This window comes from Saccopteryx bilineata, chromosome 5, assembly GCF_036850765.1.
Source record: "Saccopteryx bilineata isolate mSacBil1 chromosome 5, mSacBil1_pri_phased_curated, whole genome shotgun sequence".
In the NCBI taxonomy this organism is placed as follows: domain Eukaryota; kingdom Metazoa; phylum Chordata; class Mammalia; order Chiroptera; family Emballonuridae; genus Saccopteryx; species Saccopteryx bilineata.
Genome location: NC_089494.1, coordinates 126,348,418 through 126,368,058, shown reverse-complemented (window position 1 = coordinate 126,368,058; position 19,641 = coordinate 126,348,418). Strand labels below are relative to the sequence as shown.

Sequence of the window (19,641 nt, the reverse complement as noted above, 5' to 3'; positions counted from 1 at the left end):
TACTTTTGGTTGTTATTGGCTATTCACATCACTTATTATTTATTTAAACTATTTCATCAACACCAGCAGCAGTAGGCACTGAACAAATGATTGGGAATATTGGCAGAGGTAATACTGTTCATTCATTCATTCAAACAAATCTTTTTGTTCAACAAGGACAAATGCCGAGGGAAATGTTGCACAATCTAAGTTTGGTGTCGCAGGGCTGGGTCCTGGGGCAACAGGGTCAAGGGAAGTTACTGTCATCAAAAAAAGGTGCCTGGTTCCCTGGGGAAATGAGAGGGGAGGCTGTGTGCCCAGAAGGAGGAGATCTTGTGCAGTTGGGCACATTCTGCGGTAATTAGTATCAATCATCTCTGTGATATCTGACCCCACAGTTTCTGAGGCCTGTCTGGGCCTAGCGGATCAAATAGTCAGAGTTTCCACTAAAAATGAGTGACTCACAGGGTAAGACCCTTCTGGAAAACAACTTGTGCCTTACTCAACACTTGTTACCAAGAATTACAGGGGGGTAGGGGTGGGAATCCAGTTATTTTCTCTTTACCTTAGAAGGAAAAAAGAAGACAGGCAACCAAAAATATTCCTCCCAGCAGTTGTCTCTAAATTGAAATTGTCATGTTTGGAATCTCAGAGGCTTCTGCAAGTGAAATATTGGGACTGGTTATTTTATGTCTCTGTTAGTCTTCTCAGTTGATAACAAGCTTCCTTACGTGAAAGGGTTAACCACAAGTTCACCACAGAATGTCAACTGATGAAAATTAAAGGGTTATCAGATAAGAAAAACAAGGGGGTAGAAATACACTTTTGTTCTTTCTCTGAACTCTAACAGCAGTTTTCTTTCAAATCTTTGAAACCGATTTCTTGGGACAGAATAATATTTTTAGTAGAAATATGCTACATGGTTGAATCTCACCGACAGTCTCCTGCAAGGAGAATTTACTGCAAAATTAGACCACAGAGCTAAGGATATTTTCACTGGATTGCTATAGACTTTCCCCTCAGATTTTAAAGAATACCAGATAGATAAGTATGATGCCAGATAGATATGTAAGACCAGAGGGAAACAAAGAAAAGAAGGACAAAAGAGAAAAGGCATGAGAAGCAATGGAGACTTCAGCAACAAAGTGCTTCTCCTCAGAACCATAGCCCAGTCTGGGTGGCAGGCAAGGGCCAGCCATGTTGTCACAGGCCATAACTGTGTCCAGCACACCAAATCCACATGTACAAAACATGGGATGACTCTAGATCAAATGTTGCCATCACCCACCCCTCTCTTGCCACCTCCACACCCATCTCCCAGAAGTGATGCTTGGACCCCTCACTCTGAGATACTCCCGCTCTGAAGAATTGCACTCAGTTCTAAATAAGACACAAGTGTGTATACTGTTTAGACTGAATGTTTGTAGTATCACCCCACCCTCCAATTTTGTAAGTCAAATCCCTACTGTCCAATATAATGGTATTAGAAGGTGGAGCCTTTAGGACAAGATGAGGTCATGAGGATAAAGCCTCATGAATGGGATTCATGCCCTTCTAAGAGTCCCAAGAGAGCCGGCTTCTTCTCTCTGCTGTCTGCCATGTGGGGACACAGTGAGAAAGTGGCTGTCTCTGACCCTGAGGCAGATCTTCACCAGACCCCCACACACACAATGTTGGACGCCTGACTTCAGACTTCCAGTGGGATGATGGGGTGGGCAACACAAGGTAGAGAGGAGGTATTGTTAAGATTGTCTAAACTGATATAAAAAATCCTCTCTAGTTCTCCAGGGACCGGACTCAGAAAAGCCAACTAACTTAAAGGTTTTTTGTCAAGTTCAGCCTGTAGACTCAGAGTGGGCCACCCTCCCTCAGCCAGTTCTGAAGGAAACAGCCTTCATGTTCCCCAGCACTCCCTATAAAGTATTGGGAGTCCTTTCCCATACCATCCCCACTTTACATATGTTCTCAGTTAGTACACGAAACCATGGGTTCTGATCTTTTCAGTAAGCGGGTGCCGTTCTCTACAACACTTCAGAGTTAGTGTGACACAGGCAGTGATCCTGCAATGGGCTTTAATATTGGGCTTTTATAGAATTTAAATCCAAGGTGGCTGCATTTTCTAAGGACATAGGAACCTAAGATCTTTTACCATGATTCACTGGGAATTGTTTTTTGCTAAAAAGTAACAAAGAGAACACATCAAGGATGTGATAATTAATGTGTGAACTAGATATATTTCCTTCCTTGCCGTTAGACCAATAGCTTCAGTCCTGCTTATGAATGGACCCCAGACAAGTAGGGGAGCTTGCCACAGCCGCGGGAGGTCAAATGAGATAGTCAGCATGATGTTGAAGAGATGTTATTTTTCACTCCACTATAGGGCAAATATTTATTAAGCCATAGAATGTCAGGACTGAAAGAGGGCTTAAGGACCCCCTCTCTCAATCTACTTCATTGCATAAGAGGGCACACTTTGTCCAAGGTATCTCAGAGTTACTGCATGCCAGGAACTATTCTAGGCACTTTACACATATTGATTCCTCTAATCCTCTCAGTCACCTATGAAGTAAGCTGTTATAAATATTAATGATAAATAACACAATTATGTTATTATAATATAAATATATGATATATAAAATACTACAGTGTAATTAATATAAGTATAAATAAGAATCATTGAATAATGAATTAATTATTAGATGAGTGGTTCTTATCATCTGCATTTTATAGATGATGAAAGTGAGGCACCCATAGACCTTCCCAGAGTCACACAGCCAGTTGGTGGCAAAGGCAGCATTTGGGCCTGGAAGCCTAACAGCAGTACATGTTCATACCTTTTCTTCTTTTGTGTTGTGGCTGCATGTGTTTCTGTGGTCACTGTAGCCACTGACCTCCCACTGCCCGTGTCCTGCATCTGTTCTGCATGGTGGGAATGCTATCATAGGCCTTCACGGCGGGGGGAGAGAGGGCGGTGATGAAAGAGATCATGGAGACAGGCTGCTAATGTTCAGAGATTGTAAGGGCTGGAATCTCCAGGGATTGAGGCTTGACTGAGTACATGGGACCAGTGAAAAGACAGAAACAAGGAGTTTGGCCAGGTTTCCAGGGCAGTTAGGTATATGATGGTGCTGTCATTGAAATAGGAAATAAGAGAGAAAGAATAGGGCTGGGGGAACAATTCTGGATGTATTGAGTTTGATAAGCCTGTGAGATATCCACGTGGAAGTACACTGCATCTTTGGCTATGCTGGTTAGAAGTCCAGCACGTGATGTTTATTGAACATCTTCTACATCCTGGTTATATTAAGCAGGTTGTTTTACATTGTTATATTCATCCAGTGTGAGAGGGTGGTATTCCTATTCTATATCCACAGTAATTGAAGCCCCGGGATGTTTAAGGAACCTGCCTACCACCCACTTTCACCTAAGCTAACAGCCTAACTTGGCACCTTTGGGGTCTGCCACTCCCTGCCCCCCTCCCCTCTGCCACTAATCATTTGCAATGAAGCCAGTGCCAATTCTTTAAAGTCCAGATCATGTCCTTCCCTTGCCTAAGAGATCTGTGGTACTGTTTCTCTCAGCTTAATAGTCCGCACCCTTGTACTTGGCAAGGCTTCGGGATATAGTTCACACCCAGCCTCAGAAGTCTCCCCCTGTGCATGCACCCGAATGCTCTGGCCTGGTAGAACTATGTGCAGCTCTTGGAACTCACCATGCCTTTAGTCTTTGATCTCATGTTGTCCTCAAGACTTCGTTCCTTCCTCTTTGACTCCTGTGTGTCCTGCAGGCCTCCCTCACTGTAGTTTTTCTCTAAGAAACCTCTAGACCAGGGGTAGTCAACCATTTTATACCTACCACCCACTTTTGTATCTCTGTTAGTAGTAAAATTTTCTAACTGCCCCCCAGTTCCACAGTAATGGTGATTTATAAAGTAGGGAAGTAACTTTACTTTATAAAATTTATAAAGCAAAGTTACAGCAAGTTAAAGCATATAATAATAATTACTTACCAAGTACTTTATGTTGGATTTTTGCTAAGTTTGGCAGAATAAATCTTTATAAAACAACTTACTACCACCCACCATGAAAGCTGGAACGCCCACTAGTGGGTGGTAGGGCCCAGGTTGACTACCACTGCTCTAGACCCTTCCCAGCCTTGGTTTCATGGCATTCCTTTGTACTCCCAAACTATGCACCCTTTCTTTAGGCAGTGCCTATCACACTGTATCCATCAGATCCCGCCAACATGCTAGTGCCTGCGGAAAATGGTGCTCAACCATTGCTTTAAAGGAAAGTAGTCTTGCAAGTTCAAGCTGGGATCTGAATTCAAACCTGTGGATTTCCTAATTCATGAGCCTTTTCTGCTCTCCCAAGATGTTTTCCATTTGGGCTGAATTCTAAATAGACAGCTGAGATGTGAAAGATTATTCCAGCAAGGGGGAAAGTAAGGATGCCCTAGGGCAGTGGTCGGCAAACCGGGCGGGGCTCATGAGCCACATGCATGCAGCTCTTTGGCCCCTTGAGTTTTTAGCAAAGGCCAGCTTAGGAGTAACCTAATTAAGTTAATAACAAAGTACCTACCTATAGAGTTTAAGTTTGAAAAATTTGGCTCTCAAAAGAAATTTCAATCGTTGTACTGTTGATATTTGACTCTGTTGACTAATGTGTTTGCCGACCACTGCCCTAGGGGTCAAGGTTTGATGTCACAGGTGAAGGAGCAGCTGGCTGGGGCTCATGGGGCTGGGGTGCCCTCTGTGTAGAGGATATGTAGACATCCAGGTAAGAATTATTAGTTTCCAGGCAGAGGAGATGTGTCCCATAGGCAGCGGCAAGTGATTTGGGCTGTTTGTTCAGCGAAAAGTCATCATGTAGTTTAGATTTGTTTTCAAGGGAGATTAATTTGCATAAGAAGCCATGGGAAGTAACAACACCTGTAGCTTGCTTTCCTTGTACAAGGATGGTACAGAAAGCCTAGTTCCACTGCTTTCTTGGGCCTCACAACCTCAGTTTCCTCATCTGTAAAACGAGAATGATAATAATGGCACACATCTCAAAGGGTTGTTATGAGGATTTCATGAGGTAATAGATGCAGAGTGTGCACCTCAGTGCCTGGCTAGTCCATAGAAAGGCTCTGGAGCTGCAATTACCATCACATAGGAGGAGGAAGGCAGGATGCTTAGGTGGTCTGGCCCACTCTGACTCAAGTTCCTCCTGCACCAGCCTATGGCAACCTCAGACCAGAGGAGCGAAAGTCAAGAACCCCTGGGAAAGGGAAAGTGAAAGTCATGGCCCAATAAGTGAAATGCAGTGAAAGCCAAGAGTGAAATAAATGACAAAATGATTTAAGACTGAGAATTGAAATGCTAACCCTTTATAGTCTCTGGCTCTTTTGGGTATTAGCAGAATGTCGAAGGAAACTGTCCTTTTATTTTCAGATGGTTTTTTTTTTCTACTTGTGTGTTTTGCTTTCCACTTAAAATCAGAAGTTTTCTTTTTACAAAGGTCCTTTTATTCTAAATCAGGCTCTAAACAGAGGTGTCACTACCACAGGGACCGGAAACAGATACCACACAGCTGGGTTTGAAGACTTCGCCTGGTTTCAACAGTAGGGGAAGCCGAGACAGCCCTGGCCACAACCAGGTAAGATGTGAGATATGCAACCCCGTGTAGAGTCATCACCCTCCAAAACTCCCAGGAAACTTACAGAGCTCTGAGACAGGAAGAAGCTGACGTCAGCTTATGTTTGGGGGACTTCAAGCAAAACTCTTAGAAATGATATTTTTGCCCTTTACTTGGTATCATAATAACTGATCTTTCGATGAGGAGATGAGCCAATTTGCTCCAAAGGGCTCATTACATGAAATATAAAAAACTTTCTTTTGGCCTTTGCCTGTTGGCTCAGTGGTTAGAGTGTCAGCCTGGCATATGGACATCCCAGGTTTGATCCCTGGACAGGACACACAAGAGAAGCTACCATCTGTTTCTCTTCTCCTCCCTCTCCCCCTTCTCTCTCTCTCTTCCCTTCTCGCAGCCAGTGGCTCAGTTGGTTTGAGTGTTGGACTCAGGCGCTGTATATAGCTTGGATCATCTGAGCATCGGCCCCAGACAGGGGTTGCTGGGTGGATCCTGATTGAGGCACATGCAGGAATCTGTATCACTGTCTTTCCTCCTCTCACTTAAAAAACAAAACAAGACAAAACAAAAACTGCTTTATTTTAAAAAGAAATGCTTTGCTTTTAAGTGCATAATAACACAAATCGAACTGATTAGGTTTCTTTGAAGAGGAATGTCCTTTCTGGATGATTAGGGTGGGGGGATGTTCACACACAGCTGGGAAGGCAGCAGTTGGTCAAGCACCATCAATGAATGGGACATTTAAAACACTTCAGGGCTTTGGGGAGAAATCAAACTGCCTGATTTTAAAGGACTATAAATACTACTACCTGAAATGTTCCCATTTTCCTATAAAGGAATTTCTTAAGCAAAAGAAAGCTCTGTACATCCTCTGTCTATAGTGTTCCAAATTCAAAATTAGTGGTGTTTGATTTTAATCATTTTTTTCATTAATAATGACCAAACAATGCTCTCAGCTTCCTTTTTGTCCCAAATGTTAGCGTAAACATGAGGCTGTTATCAACTTAAGACGTTGGGACTTGCACTAAAAATGAACATCTATCTGCGTGTTCCATCACTCTTTCCTTACACTTTACCTTAGAGCCTGTGTTGTAATTATCTGTACAGTGCATTTCTCCTTTGCTGCCTGGTGAGCTCCTGAGGACCAAAGACTAGGTTACATCCATCTCTTACCCTGCATCTGGTACATATTAGTTGTTCAATACATACTTGCTGAATGGATGAATAAACAAAGAAATGGACAAATAACTGGAAGTCCTGACATAGCAAGCTTGTCCCCAGCCACACTATAGCTTCCCTCTCCCACCTGCCCCACCCATTCTAACTGTTGACTCTACCTTGGCACCAATATGTTCACTCTGAGAACCTTCACAGCAGAGAAAACTCCTACCATGTTGCCTTAAAGCAGGGGTCAGGAACGTTTTTGGCTGAGAAAGCCATGAATGCCACATATTTTAAAATGTAATTCTGTGAGAGCCATACAATATGTTTAACATTAAATACAAGTAAATGTGTGCATTTTATGTAAGACCAACACTTTTAAAGTATAATAAGTCTCTGAATTCTTTTTAATAACATTGTTATGCTGTTGCTAACCAATGATGAATAAAGTACTTCTTACCATTAATGTGACTTCTGGTGCTGCATGGTTTTGCTGATGGCTTTGTAATCTGGTTGATATGTGGTGAGGTTAAGCTTCATGCAGGCATTGAGACTTCCATCCATTAAACGTGATTGTAGGTTGGTCTTAACATTCTTTAGATGTGAGAAAGACTGTCACATGCATACATAAAGCCAAACATTGTCAGTACAGAAATACTCATGCTGCAGTGTGTGGTATATAACGGGAAGCACTTTCCAAGTTTTGACAATCAGCTGGTTCGCAGGTTGAAGTCTTTTCATTTCACCACACTTGTGTTTGCTCACCAACTCTGCTTGCTGTCGTGCAAGTCTTTCCAAATCTTCATTCAGTGACTTGAACTTATTCACCCACATGTCTGAGGCCTTCAGGTCAGCAGCTTGTAGCTCAAAATCTCTGACGGAAACACCGGAGATGTACCTCAGGTCGGCACTGTCCACTGCACACTTGTGTGGATGGGTGATGAACTTAAAAAGACAAGTGCACTCACAAAATTCTCCAAAGCACTCTTTGAATGACTGCAGAAGATTAGATGTGAATGAAGCCTGCTAGCTGCTGGAGATCAAGATGTTGGGCAAGGTCACTTGCTGTGCATGCATCTTTAAACTCTCCCAGTGTTTTTAAATGTAGTAAACGACCTGTTTCAATGTCTGCGATGAAGAGTTCCAGCTTGTTTTCAAATGCAAACACTGCTTGTTGAAGGGATAAGACTGTATTTCCAATGCCTTGCATTTTCACATTGAGCTGGTTCAGATGTTCAGTCATGTCCATGAGATAGTAGAACTTCAGGAGCCTCTCAGTGTTAGTTAACTCAGGATGCTTGACGTTTTTCATTTCAAGAAAAGTCCGAATTTCACTCAGACAAGCCACAAAATGGCTGAGCACCTTCCCTTGACAACCAACGCACATTGCTGTGCAGAAGCAGACCAGGATAATTATTCTCAACTTGATCCAGCAGTGTTTTAAACTGGCAATCATTTCAAGTTCGGGCAACAATAAAGTTGACCACCCCAATGACCAGCAACATCGCCTCACCAAGCTGCTCACCACACATCTGAGCACAAAGTGCCTCCTGATGTAGGATGTGAAAACTAGGATGGGTCTCTTTTCATGTTCATGAAAAAGCACTACGAATCCTCTGTTTTTCCCTACCATGCACAGAGCACCATGAGTACACACCAAAATAAGTTTATCCATCGGTAGATTTTTTTCTTTAGTGAACTCAGTGAAAGACTTGAATAAATCCTCCCCTCTTGTTGTCTCTTTCATAGGCAAAACAGCAAGACTTTCCTCACGTAGAGTGTCACCGACAGCATACCTTGCAATCACGCTGAACTGGGATAAATGGCTTACATCTATTGACTCATCCAAAGCGAGAGAAAAGAATGGTGCTGCATTTATGTCCTTCACTTGTGTTGCCTCAATTTGATTTGCCATCATGATGGTATAATCATGAACAGTTCTTGCCAACAGAGGCATGTCTTTCATTCATTTGATTATCTTGTCTTTATCCAAAAAGTTGTCAAAAAGTTCATTGGCAACATCAAGCATGAATGTTTTGGCATACTCCCCATCTGTGAATGGCTTTCTGTTTCTCACAATTGCTAAAGCACCAGCAAAGCTAGCTGAATTCCAGTCACCTTGTTGGGTCCAAACACAGAGTTGCTATGACTAGCTTGCACTCTGCACAGTAGCTCTCAACATGCTTTCTTTCTGCTGTTCCCTGCTGGATATTTTGATGCAAATGTAGTATGGCGTGTGTTGAAGTGCCGCTTTATATTTGACTGTTTCATTGATGCAATTTTATCATTGCATATTAGACACACTGAAGAACCTGCTCTCTCCACAAAGGCAAATTCCTCTGTCCATTCCTGCTGAAAAGTACAATACTCTTCATCTTTTTTTCTTTTAGCCATCTTTTTCGTCAAAAGGGTTTCTGCAATTAGCTAGCTGACTACTTGATTAAAAGGAGGAAAGTTTACTTCCTGACCTTACAACAACCCATGTACGTTATGCATTATCCAATAAAAATTTGGTGTTGTCCCAGAGGACAGCTGTGATTGGCTCCAGCCACCAGCAACCATAAACATGAGCGGTAGGAAATGAATGGATTGTAATACATGAGAATGTTTTATATTTTTAACATTATTTTTTTATTAAAGATTTGTTTGCGAGCCAGATGTAGCCATCAAAAGAGCCACATCTGGCTTGCGAGCCATAGGTTCTTGACCCCTGCCTTAGAGGCACCCACCTGTCCCTGCCCTTGTTTTTTATTGCTGAGAGTACAGAAAGCAGTGAAGCTGCTGAAGGAGGTATCTATTTCGGGCCCAAACAGAAAAGAGTGGGTGATTCCGTGGGCAGAGACAGCAATTCCTGAACATGGTGTGGTTGACTCATGCCCGGAGGTGCTCAGAATTTCCTCTATTTTGTGGGCGGCTGGGGCACACTCGACCTGACAAGTTTCTTTGAAGCACACAGTCAAATGCAAGCAAGACAACTGCAGCTGCTCTTTGGGGTGCATAGAAGGAGCACTGAAGGAGATTCAGAGAACCTAAGACTCCAAAGACTCGATGGACCTAAAGAGAGCAGTCCCTCTAGTATATTAAGGGACAGCTCCGTGACATCAGGGTTCAGTTTTTGTGGGCACAGACACCTTAATAATACAAAGCCACAGGAGCAGTAGGACATACCCCATAGGATACTTACTTCAACTTTTTAAAGAATGAAAATAAAGTTCTTCGTTAACACGATACATATATCTTTGACCTTTAGCAGCAGTTTCAAAGAATAATAAAGAATGCAGGCTCTGAATTGAGATTGTCTGACTCACAGCCTGCTTATGTTACATTGGGCCACTTATTTAACTTCTATGAGCCTCAGTTTGCCAAGTATAAAATGAGTCTGCCTTATTTTGAGGATTAACTGAAGTAATGCTATGTTTTCACATACACCTGATAGACAGCATATAGAATATGAATAGTCACTTGTGTCATTATCATTGCAGTTTACAATGTTTTGTGGAACAGGCTGAGAGCAAATAAGCCTGAAAGGAAAAATTAGGTGTTAGTCTCAGTACTGGTGCACAGCCTGCCAACTAGCCAGCTGTTTTCCAGCTCACAGCTTTGCTCATTGGCTCACCTGTCATTGTCACTACAGGTGATCAGGGCCTACTGGAAACTAGTCAACTTTCTATGTTCTTTTGTGCCTCCTTAGAACTTTCTTTTTACCTTTAGAAACATGCTGCTTTTTCTTCTTTATTGAGGAAAAAGTACTCAGCTGCCCCTAGTCTGACATCAGACTGTTTTCTCACTGTACCTGGAATGAGGGATGCGGGGGCACCTTGGAAAGGGGGAAGGCAGCCCAGACAGAGAGCATGTCTGACTAATCTGACACTCTCCTCCTACTGTGGGGTGGGCCGGCCTGGAGGCACGAGCTTCTGATCAGCACCTTTGTCCTTCCCTTTGTCTTCCTTCCGGCATGGTGACCCCACCTATGCCACCCACACTTCGGTGCCTTAGTTTTCTGCTGCCTGCAATCCTCTTGTGGGCATGAAGCCTGGCACTGGGCTACAAGCAGAGTTTCTGATAAAAACCCCATGAAGTGGGTTGTGGGGGTGTAGGTGTGAGCTGTCAGAACGGATCCTTGGTACTCTAGCCACCAGCATGTAGTTAGCTGGGGCTGAGTCAGGGACAAACTTGGATGTAGGGAAATAAGGCCCTTGACTTCTTGACTGTTACCCAGAGGTGTCATGTGGCCCTTGTGATGCTGATTTAGTGAACTATGGTGTGAATGGAGTCAACCAGGTCCCAATGACACTTGTAGACACTAGAGGATTAAAGTGAGATGAGGAGCACTCTGATGCCTTTTGTAGAAGCAGAAGTATTTCTTTTAAGCCAGAGAATTATTAGCCATTTGAGCCTAATTTTACTCAACACATACACACACACACACACACACACACACACACAAATGCTTATATATGTATAAACAAATGTGAATATATATACATAAATATATATACACACACATATATGAAATGTAGATCAGTTATTTCATTACTCTAGTAAATTCCTCAGTTTTCAGTTTGTTACTCATGAAGCATGACTCATGTTTACAACTTGAGCAAAATCATTAGGAAACACTACCCTCCAACCCATCTCCTGATATGCATGAGCACAAATTCGAGCCAGTAAGTCCCAAGGCCATCTCCCCAAAAAGCCTTTCCTAACTCTCCAGGCAGTGTATTACCTGCCTATTCTGGTCATTATGGCATATGTCAATTTTGCCACATACTACTTTGCAACATTTGATCTTGAATCTTTCCCAGATTTGTTTGTCCATTTAAGCTGCAAGTTCCATGTGAGTAGACACAGCTGGTGTTTCTTCTCTCACCTGATAACCTTGCTATAGGAAACAGGTCTCATGCATCAACAGCATGGCTTCATATAGAAGCCTATTTGATCCGAAATCTCAGTTTCTACCCCAGACATCCTAAATCAGATCCTGCTTCATAACAATACCCACAGCTGATTTGTGTGTGTGTGGGGGGGGGGAGGGGTTGTCTGCTTTGTTTTGTTTATTTTAGAGGGACAGAAGGGGGGGGTAAGAGAAAGATGAGAAGCATCAATTTGTAGTTGTTTCACTTTAGTTGTTCACTGATCACTTCTCACATGTGCCTTGATGGGAGGAGAATGGGAGGGTGGGACTCAAGCCAAGCCAGTGACCCCTTGCTCAAGCCATGTTGATGATCCTTCACTCCAGCTGGTGATCTTAGGGTTTTCAGCCAGTGACCTCAGCATTCCAGGTCGATGCTCTATCTTCTGCATCACCATTGGTCAGGCAATCTCCAGGTGTTTTGTAAATATATTAAAGTTTGAGAAGTACTGTGCTAGGGTACCCATTCTTAGTGAATAGAAATAAAATCATAAGGTGAGACCAAAATGAGAATCACTAATTTTTGAATATCAATCTTAACTGCATCTTGCATCATTTGAAGAACTTAAAAAAAAGTAATTGTTTTGTCTAATTCTCAACCCCAGAGAATCTGAACAAATTGGTCTTAATTATTCCTGGGTGGGGGTTGGATATTATTTGTTAAAGCATCCTAGATGCACAGTTAATGTACGGTTGGTGCTGGGAACCACTATCTAAATACATTTCCCAGTGGGACTTATGTTTCCTTACCAATGACAGAAAATCCCAGAGTAACCTTAAAACATGTCAAATAGCCGAAAGCTATCTGAGTAATCTTAGAGCGGAAAATACCTAGAGGCGATCATATTATTCTTTTCCCCTAAATGGGTGACTTATTTGAAGCCTTGCGGGGGGATTCAGTGAAGGGTTGTTGACTCATTGGCAAACACTGTTGGCTTCCCTGCCAGTCTTCAAGACAAGCATTGCTCAGCAGATGTTTCATCCCTATTGTTAAACCAAAAGCAGATGGAGGGCAAGGACTGTCACATTTTTTATCGCAATCTTGATGTGTGAATGGAGGGAAGTGTGCCATTGACAGTCTGTAGAAAGGCATGCAGGGCAGGGCAAAAGTAGATTTACAGTTGTGAGTACATGAAACATAGAATTTATTCTTGTATTATTATTTATTATTGTATTATTTTCCACGTGAACAACTGTAAACCTACTTTTGTTCCACCTGTCCGGTTAAACCCATGTTTCAAATTTTACCTTTTAGTCGCTTCCCCTTGCCCAACCTCAGTCACTTTCTCCCTCAAATTCTCCTTCCTTTTATGTTTCTCACTTCCACAAAGCTTGGGGTGGGGGAGCAGACAGTGGATTAAAGCAGTGTTTTTATACCGCCAGGCTGCAGATAGGTCACCAGAAATTTTGTGTCAGTCCACAAAAGAGTTAAACACCCTAATATGGTATGAAGATTATAGATCCAATGATCTTAGTCAAATTTGCTTATGCTCAGGGTGATTTTTGCCTTAGCAGTCCCTGAAATAGGTCTATTTTCACCAGTCCCCAAGTGTAAAAAGGTGTAAGCCACTGGATTAAAGCCAAGAATCCACACTTATATGTGATCTGGATGCTTTTGATTTGAAAAGTATGAAAAGCACATATAAGGATCACCCTAATTTCATCTTCTAGAAGGGGAAGTGAAACAGGAGTTTGGGAGGTGGGAGCTGAGGACCAGAATGGGCAGGTAGGAAGGAGCCCAGGGGCCACCCAGTCTGCCTCCCCAGCCAGTGTACACACTCCACAGTGGCGTCCCTCACACATAGCCAGACAGTCTCTGTTTGAATACTTTCTTTTGGGGGGGGGTATTTATTTATTTTTATTAATTTTACTAGGGTGACATCAATAAATTAGGGTACATATGTTCAAAGAAAACATGTCCAGGTTATCTTGTCGATCAATTATGTTGTATACCCTCTATTTTAATACTTTCAGGGGTGAAGAGTTTATAACTTTTTGAAGCAATTAATTGAATTAAGATACTCTTTCCTTTTCTCACAGGGAATGGTCTGAGATAAAGAAGAGAGAAATAGGTTCCCAATCCTGTGAGAAACAAGGAAGGGATTTCAAGCAAGAATTCCTTAAACAAGCAAACAAACAGTTAGTAATGGTTTTGCCTTGACACTTAATAATGACAACAATTATGGAAGCACTGGGTCACACTGGAGTGCAGTAGAGAGAGTTGGAAATAACCTATGATGAAATGTCAGTTCTGGTACTTTGACACTCAAAGGGCTCTTTAGCCAGACCTTGTTGTGTATGTCTTCAGTTTGGAAACTTTCTTATCCAAAAGCACCCCAGCTTGAAAATGCCTTTTAAGCAGAGCTTACTTTTTTCCTTTTCAGAATTCTTGACATAGACTGGAAGGGGCCTCAAAATGATCTCTATCAACCTTCTTATTTTACAGAGAAATACTGAGGCCAGGCATATAGATATTTGTCAAAAATCACCTCCTTCACATGTCCTCTCTTCAGTCCTCCAACAATGTTTGTGAGAAAGTGCTCGGGTCCTCTATCAGCTCCCTGCAACTTCCATTTTTCTCTAATTCTTCTCTCCACTGACCTCCAGTGACACGCCACACTCCTTAAAACAGTGGTGGGCAAACCGTGGCTCGTGAGCCACATGCAGCTCTTTGGCCCCTTGAGTGTGGCTCTTCCACAAAATACCGCGTGCAGGTACACGATTCATGCACGAATTGAGTGAGCATGTGGCTCCTCTTTCCCCTCCTCCTCCTTTCCTCTTCCCCTTCCCCCTCCCCTTCCCCCTTCCCTTGTCCCCTTCCCCCTCTTCTTTCCCCTCTCCTTTCCTCTCTCCTTTCCAAGGTAATCACAGCCTCAGCTTTCACATTCTTCATTTTTCAAGTGAGGAAAACAAGGCCCAGAGAAGTTGGGAACCACAAAAGACCTTCTGCTTCTTTCCAGTGGACTATGGCTCTTTGGCCCCTTGAGTGTGGCTCCACCTGACGGGGAGAAGCACGGCAGGATAAACAGCGCAGCACCAGGGAGGCACGACACAGGATACACAGCACGGGGGAGGCATGAGTTGAGTGAGCATGTGGCTAGCCAGCCACGGTTTGCCGATCACTATGCTAAGGGAATTCTGTTTATTTTTAACATCCTACCAATCATTGGGAAATGAGTGGAGCAGAGAGAATAACTCGAATGGGCACCATGTTGAGAAATGGCCTGACTTAAGGGTGACACTGGCTATTATAAGAATGGCTTCAACAAGAGATTACACAGAATTATCCAGAGTACACAAAGATTCAGCCAAAACAGTCTAAGAATACTTCTCTTTGAGATGAGTGGGTCAAGTGGTGGGGGTGTAGGGCTCATCTACCATTCTTTATTAGCTTCTTGAACTGTCCATCAATGAAGTCAATTCTTTTGTGACTCAGTTTTCTCAGATCTAAAAGGGAGCATATGTACAGGTGATATACAGTGCTACCTATTTAAGACACACTGTTTTAAAGAAAGTAGCAACAGCAACTGTTTTATGAGGTACTCTATGTTTACGAGAGCCCTGTTTCTCCAATGTATATCTTGAAGATGAGCAAGCTAACAGTGGTAAGAACATTTTAGGATTTAGAGAAATTGAATGATTAAGTGTGAAGAGGTAAACATTTTGTGTTTTAATGACAAATGTGAAGATGAGAAATTCTAGTGTGGGCATTCATCTTTACAAGAAAGGATAATTAGAAATATCTTCTTTTTGGGGGGAGGTATTTTTCTGAAGTGAGAAGTGGGGGGCAAGGGAGACTCCTGCACGTGCCCCACCGGGATCCACCCAGCATGTCCCGGAGCCATTCTAGCTCCTGAGGCTGAGGCCATGGAGCCATCCTCAGCGCCCTAGCCAACTTTGCTCCAGTGGAGTCTTGGCTTCAGGAGTGGAAGAGAGAGATAGAGAGAAAGGAGAGGGGGAAAGGTGGAGAAGCAGATGGGCGCTTCTCCTCTGTGCCCTGGCCAGGAATTGAACCTGGGACTTTCATATGCCTGGCTGACACTCTACCTCTTGAGCTAACTGGCCAGGGCAACAGAAATATCATCTTAATGGGTTTCTGCACTTTTTGTTTTGTTTGTTTTGTTTTTCTTTTTGAATCTAAGGGATGAAGATTTGATTACAGAATTCCTAGAATGAAAGAAAGATGCTCAAGGCATTGATAAACTCAGAATTTCCACAATTCTGAGAAAGGTGTCTGCAATAACATGCCATGTTGGTAACATCAGGAGAATTCTCTTTTGACCACATTCCAGGACCCAGTAATATAGAGACTAAAAACACCCAAGCTGATTAATACAACCCCTGTAACCCATCATGATTTGAAATGGTGGCTTTGGAAACTTTCAGAATGAAAACTTGCCTTGTAAATCAGCTAGAAATTGCATCTGTTGATAATATGATTTCATTAGAGACCTCTCACCTCTGAGGAATAGAAAGACTTATTAAAGACTGGGTTGTTGGAGGAAAAAGTCTGATTTTTGTTACTCAACCGTTTCATTCTCTTTAACTACCAAGGCCTAATTTGCCTTTGGATTGGACTCTCTCAAGAGCCTTATGAACTGCCTCTGTGCAGATATCTCTCCACTCTATGCCAGAGTCCTCTCCATAGAGCTCTGACCCTGTCTGAAGTGAACAGAAAAAAAAAAAAAAAAAACACAAGCAAGAGAGACCTGGATTTGAGCCCCAGCTCTGTCACTACTTGTGTGACTTTTGAATTTTGGGTTTTCTTTATCTAGTGGGTTTGTGACATCCATGTTGCAAAGTTGATATGGAGATTAAAATTAAGACATATATCTGGAACATAGAAGACACCCTATAAATGATCATTTTTACTTTTTAGTAGTCTTTTATTGATTACCAAATGAAGTAAAAAAATTTTAACTTGTTATCCAAGGCCTTGAATCATTAATTTGACCCCATTCTATCTTTCCGTCTTAATTTCCAATATCCCCACATCACCGTCCAGTGCTGGGAGCCACAGCAGGCCACTTGTGTTCCTTATTTGTCCCTCAGGGCTCTTCTTACATGCCACTTTCATGAAACCTTCTCTGATAGCTTCATGCTCCCATAGATCTTAACGCATTTTGACTTTATTACTGTATTACTGTTACTTTATCTGTGCCTTTCTCCCCCTTACTAGTTTATAAATCTTAAGGATAGAGACTGTCTTGGTCATTTTTATATTTCTTACAGGGATGAAAGGGGGAATAAGAGGGATAGATTTTTGGAGAACTAAGTGAATGAAAGAGTCCTCATAATACTTCCACTTGTCCTACTGCCACCAAGATAAGTCACCCCTTGCTAGCAATAGTACAAGTTTACTTGAAATGTGTTCCCCAGAGATAAGGTCTGAAAAAAATCTTCTCTGTTCTGATCTCCCATTTTTTAAAGACACCGCTGAGACAGAAATCACATTATAAGCATTCCTTAAATTATACCCATTTTAGCTCCAAAGTGAAATGGTCCCTACGCCTTGGTCAGTTCACAGCCAACATAACTTGGCCACTTCCCCCAAACAAGCAGAAAGACTATGTGCATCATCGTATTCCACTTCTTAACACATTTTTCTGTGCCCTGTTAGCACTAATTAGAAATTAAGGATATGAAATTATAGACCTAGCTACCTTGTCTGTCTTCTAGGGTAAGCAAGGGAAGAAGCCATTAGAAAATTCACACTCAATTAGGAAGAGTGGTTTGAAGTAGAACTTGGTGGTTATTATTTAAAAAAAAAAAAAAAAGACTTGATAAAGCCCATTTGAAAGGATGAATGGAACTCAAAATTTGCATATATATAAATATCAAATACACATACACATAGTACATACATATACACATTTAAGAACAGAAGAGAAAGTAGTGTTCTGAAAGGAGCATGCTTATATTTCCAAAATTTCTATAAAGTTGCACATATAAGGTGCTTCTTAGGTATGATTTCCAGAGGTAGTAAAAAACAAAGTTTATCCTTGAAGCTAAACTATTCTGAAATCTTAAATTATTCCAATATTTCATATATGAGTTACTGACATCTCAGGCACCTTTACCTGGTCTTAGAGAGATTTCTGGCATATTTTTAGTATTATTTTAACAGTTGATGGGCACTGCAAAAAATTAAATTCATTGGGAAATAAAAAAAAATTATTTTCAAATATCTGGATATTCTATTCATTCCAGAATTAAATGTCAAAGACTTTGAATGACAGGAAAGTCTGCCATTCTTAGCTCTCTATATAGGTCAGGGACAACAGAGGCATTAAATGGGGCTCCAGAGGATCATGGACAAGGGGGAGAGCCCGGGATTCAACCCCCTTCTCTTCACTGTCTACTGAGATGCCCTCTGTGATTCTCTGGCTAAGTAGACAACAACCTTTCCAAGTTTCTGAGTGTACCCTTACCTGTTACGCAGTCAGTTATCATGATGAATGTGAAGAATCTCCATATCAGCAAGCTTGTCTCCATCTTTCCGGTACCTGGGATAGACTGCCTAGGGACAGTGAAGAGGTATTTCGCTGCAGAGATCTGGGTTTCCTGTCAGCCTCTTGTTAGCATTGTGCTGGGAGGATAGGAGATGAAGGGGTCAGTCCATTAGGGTTGACATCCTTGCTGATCCAGCCAGTCTCTAATGACAGCCAGGAGTTGCTGTCTATAAGTGTTAGGCTGATTTGTTTAGCCAGGAAATCGTGCCTGGCAGTCTCTTCTCTAGTCTCAGATAGGAAGTGGTTTTAACCAGGTGTTTTTCAAGTTCAATTGCTGGGAGGTGTGGGCTGGGGTTGATGAGAAGGATTAGGCTTTGTTGATGAGTCTTCTTCTATTTCACCCAGAACAGGAAAGGGAGATTCCCCAGCCGTTAAAGGAGGGTGAGCAAGCACTTCTTGGCAGTGGTCTCATCTAGCACTTCATAAATTGATGTTGCCATGAAATTGAGGTCTTCCCCCAGACTTGTGGTCTCCAGAGGAGTCAGCAGGGGCCACAAGTAATGGGGGAACATGGCCACACCATGAGTGTGGAAGAGGACCCTTGGCCACAGACAACAATTTTCTAAAGCTGTCTGACCACTAATTCCTCTTAAAAAGTCTAGTGGGAATCAAGATGGGTCTCCAACATTCAGGTATTTGAAGAGGAAGCAGCAGACTAACCTATACTCTGAATTTATGAATAATCTCCCTGTTACAGTTAATTGGCTCCTTTAAAATTTTTCCTCATTCAAATCCCATTAGGGCAGCTTCTTCAGTAAACATTTTCCTCACCCAACTTCCCCTTCTCCTTCAGCAATTCCCCCTGCCCTGGGAAGGTTCTGAAAAATGCCCTAGGGACAAGGCCAACATGAGGGGCTTGAGGGTTGGGAAAAGGAGACAGTCTGTAACCAAGGCAACCAACCCTGATATGCTAATCTAAGTATATCCAAGTGCCTGCATGAACTCCTATATCTACCCAGTTTCTCCTGCAGCTTTTGAGGGTCTCAGCCAGTTGACACCCTTTTTGCTGAGACCCTTTGCTGACACCCTTTTGCTGGTGTCAGCCTGCTTGTATCTAGTATCCAGGCGCTTTTTTTGTTCATTTTTTTTAATTCATTTTTAGAGAGGAGAGAGACAGAGAGGGAGAGAGACAGAGAGAGAGAAGGGGGGAGGAGCTGGAAGCATCAACTCCCATATGTGCCTTGACCAGGCAAGCCCAGGGTTTTGAACCAGCAACTTCAGCATTTCCAGGCCGACGCTTTATCCACTGCACACCACAGGTCAGGCTATCCAGGCGCTTTTAATAAAAACTTTCTGTAAAGCCAGTAGCCACGGCCACTATCACAGCTGCCTTGCCTGTGCAGATTCACATTAGATTCAGACAGAAGGTAATGAAATAATGGAGCCAAGCTTGCACCCGGCGGGCAAGTAAAAACACACAATGGGCTCCAAAACCCACTCATTC

At 42.4% G+C, this 19,641-nt stretch overlaps 1 protein-coding gene across 3 annotated transcripts in view; it reads right to left on the bottom strand.

Moving 5' to 3' along the window:
• The window catches only part of LOC136337881 (interleukin-2 receptor subunit alpha-like), a 78,287-nt gene extending 59,916 nt beyond the window's left edge, over window positions 1-18,371 (bottom strand). For all 3 annotated transcript variants that reach the window (XM_066279794.1, XM_066279795.1, XM_066279796.1), the window contains exon 1: window positions 18,117-18,371. In XM_066279794.1, coding sequence (XP_066135891.1) covers window positions 18,117-18,180 — 64 coding nt within the window. In that variant the 5' untranslated portion in view covers window positions 18,181-18,371. The remainder of the gene's footprint in view (window positions 1-18,116) is intronic.
• Between the last annotated feature and the right edge of the window lie 1,270 nt (window positions 18,372-19,641).